The sequence below is a fragment of the Chiloscyllium punctatum genome, chromosome 42 (genome assembly GCF_047496795.1).
Source record: "Chiloscyllium punctatum isolate Juve2018m chromosome 42, sChiPun1.3, whole genome shotgun sequence".
NCBI lineage: Eukaryota > Metazoa > Chordata > Chondrichthyes > Orectolobiformes > Hemiscylliidae > Chiloscyllium > Chiloscyllium punctatum.
In genome coordinates this window covers 16998616-17016143 of record NC_092780.1, presented here as the reverse complement: position 1 = coordinate 17016143, position 17528 = coordinate 16998616, and the positions used below count along the sequence as shown (strand labels likewise).

The following is a 17528-nucleotide window of genomic DNA, read 5'->3' as shown; positions in this document are numbered from 1 at the left end:
CATATGAATGTGAAGCAAAATTTGGAGGAAGCCAATGTTTAATTCCTTTCAGCCACACTGCACAGAGGATCTGGAAACTCCTGGAACCCCTTAGGCTGATATGGAATGCACATTATTCAATTTCAGTATTCTAGAGACTGATGTGAGTTACCTCAGAGTGGAACATGCTGTAAGGGAAAAATAAGTTCAACACAGTGTAATTTTCAGTGAAAATATGTTTTGTATGTAACATTTACAAATTTTATGGAGTACATTTCTGAATGCAAAAGGTAGCAAAAATTCAAGACCGAGGCACGCAAGGAGGTATTAGGACAGATGACTAAATACCTGGTCTTTTGCACATGCCACTTTACCACTGAAAGTGTTAGTCACCCCCTTGCTTCCATTTCACCTGTCTGCAGCAAGGCTTTTAGAAGGAGACTCAACAACATTCAAGCTCAAACACTGATCATCACGGAATTCTCTAGTTTGATATCTTAGGAAAAGGAAGGGTACCGATTTTTAAAATCTCTTTCCAATCTGAAGTAACTCTGCAAAACAAAAAGGCCAAGTCTTATAAATAAAACAAATTGCTACAGTAGAGGAAAACAACTAGATTCTAACTAAACTGCTGTAAAAATTACATGGTGAAACTAGTGGAAATCCTGAGTCAAGATGGATTCAGTTAAAGAACATTGTTACGTCCCTAATAAGAGAATAATTGATCAAATCTGGTTTTGTTCTTCTAATACATTTTGATTTAACACTGCATGTTTGATTTAACAAACATTCATATTACAAAATATATAAAGGCTACCTTTAACACAGTCTTCACAAATTTGTACGACATACTGCATGTAGCAATGTTGAACTTGGTGTGCTCTAATAAACAATTTACAAAAGGGACCTGTCATTCAGCACTTCCAGATCTGATTGTTTTAATATCATTTATAGCCACATGTCTATTTCTTTCCCCCAACATCAGTTTAATTTTTAACAAGTTATATTTGCATAGTTTGATTTTTTTTAAAAATGCTAGATATATATGATGATTCTGAAATAGGACAACTGAATAAAGGAAAAACATCTGTTTCTATGGATTCTAGTCAATTATTAAATTCTCTACAACTTTTTACTTCCTGACTGTTCTCTTTTAAGGTGGCCCTAATACAATTAGCTAAAAGATGATAGCTAAAAGATTACAAAGAACAATGAACATCTTTACTTGCCTCATCTATAATTGAATGTCTTACATTTATCACCAAGAGTCATCTATTTAGTTATTACGTTGCCATCAAGCAAGTTCATATACTATTGACATAAAAACAAAATCACTTGTTCAACAATGGAATAGCAGAAAGTCAGGCAACCAAAAAGGACAAGTTGCAAGTAAATACTAAACGACTAAAAAAAAAGTCAGAAATTAATTCAATGGCCATGAGCATTTTTACATTCCACTATGTTTTTATTCTATGTTCAAATATACATTGACTTTATGCACAAGTTTCAATAGATCAGAATAATTCCTAAATAATCACAATATGGTGACTAAAGAACTTTCAGCTTCAGTTGGGCACACATTCACTAACTGTAAACAGTCAAAACATGTAAACAAGAAATCACAACAGCAAACAAATATCAACAGACCTGGAGGATTCATTAGTTGTGGCTCAGCCACTATGAAAGTACATACACAAAATTAACGTAACATTTTAAAGTTGGAATTTAATGCTTGCACGATGTTTGACACATTGATAGTTTGGTGTCAGGGGTCCAGGTTGGTTGGTTGGTTGAAGGACAGGGTAATCAACAAGATAGTCATTCCTTTTCACCCAGAACAGAATACATTGAAAAGTACAACGGCTGACTTCTCCTGACAAAAAGCACTATATACACAAGCATAACTATAATATTATTTAATGCTGTTTCTATCCCTTCCTCCACACCATAATGACATGGAACATGATCATTGTGCAACAGGTCAAAGTAGTCCCATAAGCATATACTACTAGTTTTAAATCAATGGGCTTCTTGATCCATTGTATGAAGGAGTATATCAGAAACTAGAGTAGCATCTAATTTTAAAAGCAAGTTTTGCAGCAGAGCAAGAAAGTGAAAGAGATTATAATCGTCTAATGTTTCAAGATATGCAAATATTCTGAGTGCAAATCATTTGATTAAAACAATGGAGGACACATAGCTTTAATTTGGCCATGGAATTTTGTACACAACATAAAGAGAAATACCATGCAAGTTACAATGGTAATACAATTATTGGAAGAGAATTTCCAATATTCAACAACTATACCATCCCAATACCAATTTCATTACATAAAGTAATTGCCAAAGACAAAGGTACAGGGAGAAACTTGTATTAATATTCAGTTAAATAACAGTCACGACAACAATGCAAATTATGATCCAAACAGAAAGACAAATCTGGATTCACTGACCATTAAGGTTTAAGGAGGGTTATTTCATTTACAAAATCTTGAAATAAATAATTAATTCAATTAAAATTAAGAAGATTGATCATCAACAATGCAGAATTCAAACCAAAATGGTGTTGAGACACCTGTAAGAGGAACTGGCAGGGAAATAATGTTATTTTAATCTGCTAAATATAACATTCAAATATAAATTATAAACAGCTGCTGTATTGGACATGTCAGATTTATATCTGAAGAGTCTTAAACCTGTATGACTCTTAACCAAAGTAGTCCATTAATTTGGTCATTCCAAAAATATGAAACTTAACACAGGGTGCTACAATTTCACAAAAATAACCCAAGGACCAACGAAAGCCAATAATCATGAGAGATCTATTCAATTGATGCATAAAACTGCTCCATTTTATTTTGTAGATGCAGCCGAGTTAATCATTTTAGAAATCAAAGGCATACCATTTACGGAACCTTGAATTGGATATGCTATGTTCAACATGTTCAAGAGTCCAATGCGTACAATAATAAAAATAAAATCAGTATGAAGATTTCAACTTGATATTTTCTTGGAAATCTGGAGATACAAAGGCAGCTTTGGGCTAACACCAACACCAAGAGGAATAGCTTTTCATTGATGGTATTCAGCTCACCTGCACAATGTAAGGGGGCGGGGTAACTAGTTTGCTGCAAATGGTATGATTGTCTTGTAAAATTCCATAACTGAACCAGATAACAGTTAATTTTTATATTTTTAGGCATCCAAGAATTATCAGAATCTCTGAATCAGCCATCACAATTGGATTAAAACTTTATCCAAACCAACAGAATGTGCCACTTTCTCCCCTCTGTACTCCAAATGCTCCCTCTAAACCGAGGTGATATGAAGTTGAAACCTTAATGACAGGACAAAAGTGGTTGTGGCCAGAATTAAATATCTGTCACTTGGGTTGTGGGGAAGATATGGGAAGTTTGTTCAGTCAAGTAACTGAGATACTGATCTAAAGTGTACAGTTCAAATTGATTAATATTTCCAACTGAACCAAAGGGGAGGAAAAAAAAACAAATAAGTGAAACTGCACAGCAACCAGAACAATTCTCCTCCTGATACCATGTTGCTGAAGAAGTGTTTTAGGAGTCATTTTAGAATTTCTTTACATTGCAAGATGATTAACTCTGGTTGCTAAAGGTGGGCATCATGAGCATAGTTCCAGAAAAGCCTTCCTCTGAAGTTTAGCAACAAGTGAAGTCACTTTGTCATCAAATTAATACATTTCCATACATTGTTGTGCTTTACGCACCGAACCTTCACCCAGATAGTGGCCACAGATGGTCATACCTCCTACAATGAATCATAAGTTACACATCATAGTGTTTTTAATATTTGGTGGCCAAGAATACATTCCAAATGCTGTATTCTAATGCCCACCTATCTTTTCCCTGAAGTACATCTTGCCCTTCACTTCCCACAAAGTTAAATAAATAAATCTGTAGCTAGTTACAAGTCTTATCCCACATTGTATAGAATTACTAGGAGGTATAATACTGCAATACTGTCAGATTAGTCCCAGCCTTTCCAAGACACAAAAAGTGAACAGCTTATCTATATGAATGTGTATACCAAAGTACAATTACACAGCAAGAAATCATTAAGTGAACATTGAGTGGGACAAATTCAGTTCAATGCAATAGTCACACTTCATAACTGCATTGATTCACACAAGGAAAACATTTGGTTTCAGTGCATGCAGAAAAGTAACAACAACATCAGCTACAACATTGCATCAAGATACAAAGGGCATAAATTACATGATCTAAATGCACATCACAAACCATACATTTACAAACCACAAGCAGACAGATCTTGAAATGTAATACAACTTCGGTTCTACTCTTCAAACTTTCCTTCAAGTATGCTTTCAAAGGAGAAGGGAACAAATTTGTAACCAGAACCAGAGTAGAATTTAGTTTGGAACTCAACCCTGTGAAATCAAAAACATATTGGTTAATTATCTATAGATGGTAGTATTATGGCTGAAAATAAAATCAATTTATAATCACAATTAGCCACACAGCACTGCTATACTGTGCTGGGTTAGAGTGGTGTTGGAAAAGCACAGCAGGTCAGGCAGCATCAGAGAAGCAGGAAAATCATCCATTTTCTTGCTCCTCTAATGCTGCCTGACCTGCTGTGCTTTTCCAGCACTACTCTAACCTAGACTCTGGTTCCAGCATCTGCAGTCCTCACTTTTGCCCAATATGCTGTGCTGTCCATGTAGTACAACATAGACCATGAGTTCAAATACAACAGTGACTATAGTTGTTCTGTGGGAGATCCAATATGCAAATTTAAAGGACAATCTCAAATTCCAGCTGATGCCTCAGTTGAAACAGCAGTAGAGTATCAGGTGAGTAAGGTAAACTATTAGACACAATGTAATTTACAGGTAACGGAACAGCAGAGCTGTTGTACAATTACCCAGCAAAGTGATCTCACATACTACCCTTAATTAACAGGTGGCCAAGGACAAACCAGGGATTTATGTCCAATTTCTCCAACTATGAATGGTTTGCTTTAGATTTGGGGGCCTGAACTGATTTCAATAACCAGTTTAGAGACCAGCTGGTGAAAAACAGGTTTTATTTTTGTTGATATTTCAATTACTGCATAAAAATGAAAACTATATATTTTCTGGAAAATTGACTGTCCAAATGCACACTACAATGGACACAAAGGCTATTGTGGGGGAATATTTGGCATATCCAGAACTTTCAGTTTTTCTATATCCTTTTGTAAATGTTTATCTAAAATAGAACATTAGTGAAAAACTGAGAATTGAACCTGACCTACAGGCCGAAGTGCTAACAAACAACATTGCTGGCTTGTGGTAGGTTCAGTTGTGTTTTTGGAGTTCTACCACTTCTCAAACACCTTCTCTAGAGAACTCTAAAATATATTTGATCTCAAAAGTATGGTCTCATACACCATTGTTGAAAGAACATTGATATCACATTTCCAGGACATTTAAAAATGTTAATTTTTTAACGTTAATTAAAGTTCAATCTGTTCCACAAAACAATTTTACTGATGAATCAGCAGGGATGCAAATCCTGTAAATATTCTTCCAATGAAAGATGATCCTCAGCAAAATGAATGAAAATTACAATACAGCAGTTTTCCTTCAAAAACAAATCTTTTGCAAGTATCAAGGCACAAAGTAAATTAACCTAGGTCACACTCCCTTACCATGTAATTCAGATTATTTTTATCTAAATTAATTTCTACATAGATCACATTCTCTCATCCTCCCAGACACAAACACAGCAAGAATGAGTATCACTTTAATTACGTCACCACAAGACAAAGATCATCCCATAGACCTTTCCTGGACTCTATCTGGATAAGACATGGCTGCACTAAGATATGCTTTGGGTCCATTTGATTCAAGCATTTTTCCAATATCCAGTCACTGTAATTTCTACAAAATTCCTGCAATTATGCAATAAAATCAAACCAGATTTTAGGAAAAGGTTTGATCTCAAATAGTTTGTTTACATTTTTTAAACAGTTATTCCAAAAAGGAACCGACAGCACTGTTTTGAAGTATCAAACAGAAGACGCACTTTAGGCTTCACAGTAACTAAACTTTCAGAAGGGCAGGTAAAATAATGCTTCTTTGAGATTGCCAATTCTGAATACACAGATACTTTACAATGGAGCAGATAAACACCAAAATTAAAAATAAATCCCAATTACTGTAAAAATATCAACATGATTAAAATTTAAAAATATTTTGGACAGTTCCTACTAATAATGCTTTATCATTCATTACAAAGAACTTTTCCAATATGCACAAATGCACACGATTTGCAAATTGACTGATAGTATTACAGGAAAAAAAAATCAAGAAACATGGTGGCACATTAGGACAGCAAGATGTTTTTTCACTTTTGTGTTAGTTTACGGCAATGACTGATAGATTAAAAACTTTCTGACAACTGAAAGGATTCAGCAAAATAGATTTAAAACTCCAAGATCAGTTCCCAGTTGACTGCATACACAGTGAGAAGTTTTCTTCAAGGTAAAGTACAATTTGGCAGAGAAGAAAAAGCCTAAATACGCTTGCAAATACACTATAGTATCCTAAATTGAAACTTCTACTCATTAGGATTTTCAAAAATAGAAACTTCCCTTTCACAAGGATTCTTAAATTGCTCAGCATTAAGAGTTCATAAAAGTGAGTTTATAAATTTAGAGCAATATCTTTTGAATTACGTTTCCGCACGAATATTTAAAAAATAAACTCAACCTTATCCTTAAGACAAGAGGGGAAGTAATCAACACAAACATATGTTGGTAACTTCAGTGGAGAGCAAATATGTAACCACTGAGAAACAGGAACAAAATATCATAATGGACTACTATTGTACACAAAAGTACACCAACCACTTGCCAAGAGAAGAGTGTCGGTGAATGCATGTATTTTAATCTCAGGGATGAGATCAACTTGGGGAACATTTGAATAATTACTGCATCTCAGTCCTACGAATTAGTTTGCCAAACAATTTTGTTTACAAGAAAATTGCCTTAATCACATGGGAAAGGCTACATAGTGTTGATTTAATACACAAGCCAATTTGCTATCATCTAGTTTTCAACTTCAACAGTTTGGATTGACGTCAAATGGCTTCAGGAATTTCACGCTTATACTTATTCAAAAAGTATGATACAATATTGTACACAAGGAAGAGAAAATCTCATACATATTGGGGGGTTTTGCGTTACTTTAGCAAAAAACGAATCTGTTTACAGGCATCAAATTTATTCTTTTATAGATGTTGCATTTCTCTGGAAAGACATGAAGCATTCCAACACACTCTGGATTATTGGAAGCTTTATGGATATCCAGTTGGTCCAATAACACACCCATCTTTTGTAAAAGCTACATATGATGAAATCTGTTCACCAGCCAAAACATGTGTATGAATGCACAGCACTGTACAGGCCATGAATCAAGTGTGCTGCCAAGATAGGTCAATTCCTTCTAACGGTCCGCAATGTTCAATCATACTTTTCTCAAAAGGATAGTTTTGATGCAAAACACGTTTAGTACTTTAACTAGTACACTTAGCTCTAGAATGTTTGCTCTCACTTGAAAGTAAGTGTACATTAAAATTATTCTGAAATGCTACCTACTCAAAAAGTGAATTTATAAAGCATCTTAGTACATCCAATGAATTAATGTTTTTTTCTAAAATAGGGCAAATAGTAAGTAGACAAAAATAATAGTTAGCGAGTTTTGAGAAGATTTGCAGCTCAGGTTGAGGCTCTGGATGTAGGTTTGCTCATTGGAGGTAGAAGCTTCATTTTTAGATGTTTTGTCACCATACTAGGTAACATCAGTGAGCTTCCGACTTCATCCTGAGGCTCACTGATGTTAACTAGTATGGGGTTGAAACATCTGAAAATGAACTTTCCAGCTCAGCCAGCACACCTACATCCAAAAATAATCAATTTGCATATAGCCCGTCAGCTTAAAACGTGAGACATTCTATTACATTTAACAATTCAGCACACTGGTACTGAAGATTTTGTCAAGATTTTGTACTTAAGTCCTGAGTTTTCCAGTTAACACTGACCCAATATATCCCCTACATATTGTAGGTATGTAAGCCTATTAAAAAAGGAAGCAAGATCATAACAGAAAAGGAATTGATAGCCTTGCTAAATGAATACCCTCAGTTATTAAGAATGAAGCATGAAAACAAAATCAGTGGTAGAACAGGAGCTAGGTCAAAGGGAGAAACTTATATTAAGTCTTCTAGGAGAGAAAATAAATGGTCTCAGAAAATAGTGCTACTGGAGATAGACAAATCTCCAGGATATAATGGTTTCTATCCACCTGACTGAAATAAACAGGAGAGAATATACTTTAGATGGATCATGGCTATTCCAACCACCAAAATGCAAGGGTGCAGCAAAATTAAATCATTTTGAAATGTTTACTGAAATTTTATGAACAAGTAAAACTCTATCAATGTATCTTATGACTGCTCAGCATTGTTCAGTGCAAAAGGTCACCAGTTAAAAGCTCACTGTAATAAGGCAAAAAATTAACAGAAAATGAACATTTAAGTTAAGTTACTGCATAACTTCTATAGTTAACTATAGAAATCACAGTGTAGAAAATAAACAAATTAATCTGGAGTCTTCTATTTCACTTATGAAAAATGCAAATGGTCAACTGATGTGGCCTCAGTTGTATCATTAATCCACAAGGTTAGTGTTCAATTTGGAAGCCAGGGAATTGGGAGTATAGTCTGTTCCAAAATGCTGAAGCAAATAGGGGGCAATAGTAAAATAGCCCAGAAGACAGAACTGAGAAAATTAATGAAACAATCAGACTAAAATAAGTTAAAATTTAAATGCAATGGGAACACTACAATTGTATCTGACATTTCAGCTTTTTAAAAAAATTTAGTCAGCGAATGTTTCTTTGACCATGAGGACAGGCATAATTCAAATGGTCAGCACAGTGGCTCAGCGGTTAATTCTGCTGCCTCACAACGTCAGGGGACCTGGGTTCAATTTTACCGTTGGGCAACTGTCTGTGTGGAGTTTGCACGTTCTCCCTGTGTCTGTTTGAGTTTCCGCTGGGTGTGCCAGTTTCCTCCCACAGTCCAAAGATGTGCAGGTGGATTAGCCATGCTGAATTGCCCCATAGTGTTCAAGGATATGTAGGATAGGTGCCTTGGCCGTTGCTGTCGCGCGGGGGTGGTGAATGGGTTTGGGTGGGATGTTCTTCGGAGAGTCAGTGTGGACTTGTTGGAGCAAATGGCCTGTTTCCATACTGTAGGGATTCTAATTCTAATGTAGATCAGGCCACAGATCAGTTTAAAAGGGCAATTCTCTATCATTCTTAACGTTCTTGTAGCATTTTTGTTGCTTGCTACCAATGGATACGGTCAATCATTAGTTTCAGAGAGAATTAGCACAGATTGTAACTGCTTCAACTAGATTGAACGAAGGCATTGAAGCAGCAAACAAAACGTATGAGAACAGCTAAACACACTTCACGGAATGAGTTACCTGAATAATCACCAGTGACAAAGACAATTACTATAATTACAGAATACTTCCAAAAATAATATTGCAACTAAAATGCTCTATCCACAAGACTATCTAGGCTTTGAAAGTGTGCCCTAGGATATACTCGACTCAGGTTATAGTCTAAAATAACTGAGCTCAACCATCGCTTCCAACATTACATTTGTTGTTGAGAGGTTTAAAATACAAACACTATTTTAAAGCTTGGCAAATCATACTGGAAGTCTAGTCTCTATTTTGTAACCTTCGTCTTGCAATTAGATACTGATAAAGGAATACATTTTTGCCATGCTCGGTGGCACTACTGGGATTTAAGTGCTTCTTACCAAGACTATGACATCATATTACACTAATTAAATCTAATTATCCAGCTTCGTTTACATTGCTCCCATTTCAAACTAGTTTAGTTACTGCTTTAAAATGCATTGGCACTGCTTATTTTAAGTATCTAACTGTCAACACTTTCTGCAGCATGCAACTCCAGAGAGGGTAACAAAATATTTTGTTCCAGTTAAGTTAGGAAAGCATTCAGAATGGTCTGGTGTTTGCAGTAGCAATGATGATCAACAGTCCATATAGAGAGGGAACTTGAGGAAAACCGTTTTCACTCAGAGGGTGTTAAGATTCTGGAATATACTGCTTGAGGGGGTAGTTGAGGCTGGTAAGCTCACAACCTTTCAAAAAGATACTAGGATGAGCATTTGAAGTGTCATGATATTCAAAGCTATGGACCTAGTGCTGGGAGGTGGGACTAGTGTAGATTTAGTTTATTTTTGGCAGTGCAGACATGGACTGAAACGCCTCTTCTGTACTGTATAATTTTATGAGAAGGTGTAGCCAATTTCAGGAGTCCAAGCATCGGCAGTTCAAGAGATCCAGAAGTTGCTGGATGAGAGAGCGATTTCTCACTTCCCCCGGGATGCATTGTCAAGTTTCCCCAAATCCGCGAACAAACAGAAAGCACTGAACTAACTGAAATTATATGTGGATAGCTTTGCTCAGAAAACTGTTGAAATAACCGTACTGTTTGACCTGGTTTTGACTGGATTAACACACAAGTTCCTCAGAAAGAACAGCCTCATTGGCTTTGTAAAATAGGTTTTCTAATGGAGAAATTTAAAATTCTGCACTTTGAAAAACATTCAGTCCAAAATAATAAGTATTGTTTTACAAAACTTCAGACTCATCTTCACTTGTAATTTAGAATTACAGCTCTGAAATTTCATTAAGCAAAAAATTCAGTTCATTTTGCATCATGGCTTTCCATCAGAGAGAATATTTCAATGTGATTGGCTATTTAACTTGCCTGAATACAAGATTGCTGCTGGTTGGGTGTGGGTACCTCAGACTGGCACCAGATTAAGTGTACATCAAAACCTCTATGTCTCACAATCATTAGAACATAGAACATTACAGTGCAGTATAGGCCCTTCAAGCCCTTGATGTTGCGCCGACCTGTGAAAATCATCTGATGCCCATCTAACCTACACCATTCCATTATTATCCATATGTATGTCCAATACCCATTAAATGCCCTTAATGTCAGCAAATCTAAAACTGTTGCAGGCAGGCCGTTCCACACCCCTACTGCTGAGTGAAGAAACTACCCCTAATCAATCCTAAATCTATCACCCCTGAATTTAAAGCTATGTCCCCTCACGTTTGCCTTCACCAGCTGAGGAAAAAGCCTTTCACTATCCACTCTATCTAATCCTCTGATTACCTTAAACATCTCAATTAAGTCATCTCACAACCTTCTTCTCTCCAATGAAAACGATTCCCTCCGCCTTTCCTCATAAGACCTTCCTTTCATGCCAGGCAACATCCTAGTATATCTCCTCTGGACCCTTTCCAAAGCTTTCACATCCTTCCTATAATGCGGTCACCAGAACTGTGCGCAATACTCCAAGTGCAGTCGCACCAGAGTTTTGTACAGCGGCCACATGACCTCATGACTCCGAAATTCAATCCCTCTACTAATAAAAGCTAACACACCTTATGCCTTCTTAACAACCCTATCAAGCTGGGTGCCGACTTTCAGGGATTTCTACACCAGGACATCAACGTCTCTCTGTTCATCTACTGCCAAGAATTTTACTGCATTCTGTTACTTCTTCCGAAGTGAAATACCTCACGTTTCCCATTAAACTCAATGTGCCACTTCTCAGCCCAGCTCTACATCTTACCTCTGTAACCCACAACATCCTTCGGCACTATCTACAACTCTGCCTACCTTAGCGTCATCCGCAAACTTACTAACGCATCCTTCTACGCCCGCATCCAGATCATTCATAAAAATGACAAAAAGCAGTGGCCCCAAAACAGATCCTTGCGGCACACAACTGGTAACTGAGCTCCAGGATGAACATTTCCCATCAGCCACAACCCTCTGTCTTCTTTCAGCTAGTCAAATTCTAATCCAAACCGTTAAATCACCTTCAATCCTGAATCTCCGTATTCTATGCAATAGCCTACACCATGCGTGGAACCTTATCAAACGGCTTACTGATTCTTAGAACAGCTGATGCTGCAACCTACCAGGGAGAAGGCAATTCTGGATCTGGTATTGTGCAATGAACCAGAATTGATCAGGGACCTCAAAGTGAAGGAGCTATTGGGGAAGTAGTGACAATAATACAATAAGCTTCAAACTGCAATTTGAGAGGGAACAATCGGAAGTGACAATATTTCAGTTGAATAATGGGAACTATGGAGCTATGAGGGAGGAGCTGGCCAAACTTCAATGGTGCAATACCTTAGCAGGGATGACTGTGGAGGAACAATAGCAGATATTTCTGTGTATAATGCAGAAGATGCAGGATCAGTTCATTCCAAAAAGGAAGAAAGATCCTAGGAGGAGGCATGGGTGGCCGTGGCTGACGAGGGAAGTTAAGAAACAAAGTTAAAAGAGAAAAAGTATAACATAGCAAAGATAAGTGGGAAAACGGAGGACTGGGAAACTTTTAAAGAACAACAGAGGATTACTAAGAAGGAAATATGCAGAGGAAAAATGAGGTGCAAAGGTAAACTGGCCAAAAATATAAAGGAGGATAGTAAACTTTTTTTTAGGTATGTGAAAGGCAAAAAAATGGTTAAGACTAAAATTAGGCCCTTGAAGACAGAAACAGGGGAATATATTACAGGGAACAAAGAAATGGCAAAAGAATTAAATTGGTACTTCAGGTCTGTGTTCACTGGGGAAGACACAAGCAATCTCCCTGAGGTAACAGTGGGCTGAAGGACCTGAACTGAAGGGAATTTATATTTGCCAGGAATTGGTGTTGGAGAGACTGTTAGGTCTGAAGGTTGATAAGTCCCCGGGGCCTGATGGTCTACATCCCAGGGTACTGAAGGAGGTGGCTCTAGAAATCGTGGATGCGTTGGTGACTATTTTCCAGAGTTTGATAGATTCGGGATCAGTTCCTGCGGATGGGAGGGTGGCTAATGTTGTACTACTTTCTAAGAAAGGTAGGAGAGAGAAAACAGGAAATTATAGACCAGTTAGTCTGACCGCAGTGGTGGGAATGATGCTGGAGTCTATTATAAAGGATGAAATTACGACACATCTGGATTGTAGTAACAGGATAGGTCAGAGTCAGCATGGATTTATGAAGGGGAAATCATGCTTGACTAATCTTCTGGAATTTTTTTGAGGATGTAACTCTGAAGATGGACAAGGGAGATCCAGTAGATGTAGTGTACCTGGACTTTCAGACAGCTTTTGATACAGTCCCACATAGGAGGTTAGTGAGCAAAATTAGGGCGCATGGTATTGGGGGCAAAGTACTAACTTGGATTGAAAGTTGGTTGGCTGACAGGAAACAGAGTAGTGTTAAACGGCTCCATTTCGGAATGGCAGGCAGTGACCAGTGGGGTACCACAGGGATCAGTGCTGGGACCGCAGCTTTTTACAACATATATTAATGCTATAGACAATGGTATTAGTAATAACATTAACAAATTTGATGATACTAAGCTGGGTCGCAGGGTGAAATGTGAGGAGATTACAGGGTGACCTGGACAGGTTAGGTGAGTGGTCAGATGCATGGCAGATGCAGTTTAATGTGGATAAATGTATGGTTATCCACTTTGATGGCAAGAACAGGAAGGCAGATTACTACCTGAATTGATTCCATTGAGGTAAAGGGGCAGTACAAAGAGATCTGGGTGTTCCTGTACACCAGTCAATGAAGGTATGCATGCAGGTACAGCAGGTAGTCTAGAAGGCTAATAGCATGCTGGCCTTCATAAAAAGAGGGATTGAGTATAGAAGCAAAAAAGGTTCTTCTGCAGCTGTACAGGGCCCTGGTGAGACCACACCTGGTGTATTGTGTGCAGTTCTGGACTCCAAATTTGAGGAAAGACATTCTGGCTATTGAGGGAGTGCAGCGTAGGTTCATGAGGTCAATTCCTGGAATGGTGGGACTACCTTACGCTGAAAGACTGGAGCGACTGGGCTTGTATACCCTGGAGTTTAGAAGACAGAGGGGATCTGATTGAGACATAAGATTATTAAAGGTTTGGACACTCTGGAGGCAGGAAACATGTTTCCGCTGATGGGAGGGTGCCAAACCAGAGGACACAGCTTAGAAATACGGGGTAGACCATTTAGGACAGAGATGAGGAGAAACTTCTTCACCCAGAGAGTGGTGGCTGTGTGGAATGCTCTGCCCCAGAGAGCAACGGAGGCCCAGTCTCTGGATTCATTTAAGAAAGAGTTGGATAGAGCTCTCAAGGATAGTGGAATCAAGGATTATGGAGACAAGGCAGGAACAGGATACTGATTAAGGATGATCAGCCATGATCATATTGAATGGTGGTGCAGGCTCGAAGGGCAGAATGGTCTATTCCTGCACCGATTGTCTACTGAAGTCCATATACACCACATCAACCTTCATCCACCTGTTTGGTCACCTTCTCAAAGAACTCAATAAGATTAGTGAGTTACCCTTCACAAAACCATGTTGACTATCCCTAATCAAATTATTCCTTTCCAGATGACTATAAATCCTCTCTCTTATAACCTTTTCCAGCACCTTACCCACAACTGAAGTAAGGCTCACTGGCCTATTAATTACCAGGATTGTCCCAACTCCCCTTCTTAAACAAGGGAAGAACATTTGCTATCCACCAGTCCTCTGGCACAATTTCTGTCAACAATGATGACAAAGATCTAAGCTAAACGCTTTGACAAAGGGTCATTCAGACTCAAAACGTCAGGTCTTTTCTCTCCTTACAGATGCTGCCAGACCTGCTGAGATCTTCCAGCATTTTCTCTTTTGGTTTCAGATTCCAGCATCCACAGTAATTTGCTTTTATGGTCAGAAATCTCCTCCCTGGCTTCCCAGAGAATCAGAGGATGAATCCCATGCTGCTCTGGGGTCATTTCTATTTTCAGTTCTTCCAAATTTGCTAAAACCTCCTTGTCAACCTCAATCCCAGCTAATTTTGTCACCTGTATCTCTGTATTCTCACTAACATTGCCCTTTTCCAAAGTGAAAACTGTCAAAAATTATTCATTAAGCGCTTCACTTATGTCCTCAGATTCCACACACAACTTTCCGCTACTATCTTGGATTGGCCCTAATCTTATTTTAGTCATTCTTTTATTCCTGATATACCTCTAGAAGGCCTTAAGGGTTTCCTTGATCTTATCTGCTAACAGCTTCTCATGTCCCCTCCTGGCTCTTATTAGCCCTCTTTAGATCTTTTCTGGCTAACTTATAACTCTTAAGAGCCCTAGCTGAGCTTTCACACCTCATCCTCACATAAGCCCCCTTCTTCCTTTTGACAAGAGCTTCAACTTCTTTAGTAAAGCATGGCTCCCTCTCTCGGCAACTACCTCCCTGTCTGATAGGTATATACTTATCAAGAACGCGCAGTAGTGTTCCTTGAATGAGATCCAAATTTCAAGTGTATCCACTTCCTGCAGTTTCCTTCCCCATCTTAAATCTTGCCTAATTGCATCACAATTGCTTTACCCCCAGTTATACCTCTTTCCCTGCAGTATAACCTATCCCTGCCCATTGCTATTGCAAACTTAACCAAATTATGGTCACTATCGCGAAAGTGCTCACTTACCTCCAAATCTAACACTTGGCTGGGTTCATTCCCCAGTACCAAATCCGATATGGCATTGCCCCTTGTTGGCCTGTCTACATACTGTAGAAAGCCCTCCTGCAAACTCAGAAAACCCTCCTGCACACATTGAAAAAAAAAGATTCATCTAAATTACTTGAACTATAGTATTCCCAGTCAATATTGGAGAAGTTAAAGACCCCCACAACAACTATCCTGATACGCTTGCTCCTATCTTTGCTATCCTTTCTGCTACATCCCTGGAACAAATTGGAGGGAGGCCGATACAAGACTCTCAACAGGGAGACCTCTCCTTTCCTGTTTCTAACCTCAGCCCAAACTACCTCAGTGGGTGAGTCCTCAAACGTTCTCTCAGCTGCGGTCATACTACCCTCGATTCGCAATGCCACCCCCCACCCCCCCGGCCCTCTTTTCAACCATCATATCTGTTCTTTCTGAAATATCTAAATCCCGGAAACTGCAACAACCAGTCCCGTCCCTTCTCTGAAATGGCCACAACACTGAATTCCTAAGTATCAACCCATGCTGCAAGTTCACTCACCTTATTCCGCACAATCCTGGCATTGAAGTACATGCGTTTCAAACCAATATCCTGGTTGCTCGTGCCCACTCGTGACTTTGTAAACCTATCCATGACCTCACTACCCTTAATCTCCTGTACACTGGAACTACAATTTAGGTTCCCATGCCCTTGCTACATTAGTTTAAACATTAGATCTTTGAGGACAACTTTCTCAGAGCTCAGCAACAACATATGCTGTTGTTTCATTGCTGAATAATATCTGGGTCACTATTCCAAGATAAAACATTGGAACTTCAAAAGTTTCAAGGTCATCTAAAAGATCTCTTTCCACTATTGGTGTTCCTGTTTAGACAATTCACAAAAGCTTCTTTATACTGGATTACCACCACTGTACACATAGTATATCTCAGTATTCACACTTCAATCTGTCAGTTAAAAACAGGATATCACAAGAATGAAAAATATCTTGAAACAGCACTCAACTTGCCAGGTTTAGCTTTGTCTGAGAAAGTAAAGGCATAGTTGGAAACTATTAACAGTTATTAATCTAAAATCACCTTTGCTTCATTATGGAAGGAAGAATGGAGAACACTCCCAATGGCTTTTGTTGGTGATGGGGGAATAGCTTAGGGGTAAAGGCCTGGTAATGTTCTCTTCCGAGGTTTGAACCCTGCCATGGCAGATGGCGAATACGAATTCAATTAATATTTGGAATTAAGAGTTCAATGGTGACCATGAAACCATTATCAGTAAAACCTCATGCTGTTCATTGATGCTCTTTTGGGAAGCAAATTGCTATCCTTAGCTGGTCTGGCCTACATGAGACTCCAGACCCACAACAACGTGGCTGACTCTTAACTGTCTTCTGGGCAATTAAGGGTGGTCAATAAATGCTGCCCAGAACAACGATGCCCACATGCCATGAATAAATAAAAGAAAACTAAACACAAATTTGGATTACATTAATCTATGTTTTCAAAGCTAGACCAATTTGTCATATTGCCAGCAGTATGTTACAGGAAAGATCCGCTAAATAAAATTACAAATGGTAGCATTCCTGCCTGATCACATCTATTTCATATTTCAGGACTTCAGCACAAAAATAAAGGGACACCTCAGTGTAGTACTTCTGTCAGAGGAGCTTCTTTCAGATGCAACGTTAACCAGGAACCCTGTCTACCCTTCCACATGAATATAAAGGACCTGACACTATTTTGAAGAGGAGAAAGGGCAGTAAACCTGGGCTAGTAATTATCCTTAAATCCACAATCAAACTAGTCCATACTTCCTCTAATGCATTCAATCCACCCCCAATCCTTCCTTATCTACTAATTATCAGCATAATCCTCCCATTTCCTCCTCTTTTCTGATCTGCTTA

The 17528-nt window shown here is 38.3% G+C and overlaps 1 protein-coding gene across 5 annotated transcripts in view; it reads right to left on the bottom strand.

The window, feature by feature from the left end:
• Positions 1-1423: 1423 nt before the first annotated feature.
• Positions 1424-17528, bottom strand: part of LOC140465771 (V-type proton ATPase 116 kDa subunit a 1) — a 61095-nt gene continuing 44990 nt past the window's right edge. For all 5 annotated transcript variants that reach the window (XM_072561523.1, XM_072561525.1, XM_072561526.1 and 2 more), the window contains one exon: positions 1424-4402. In XM_072561523.1, the coding sequence (XP_072417624.1) occupies positions 4309-4402 (94 nt within the window). In that variant the 3' untranslated portion in view covers positions 1424-4308. The remainder of the gene's footprint in view (positions 4403-17528) is intronic.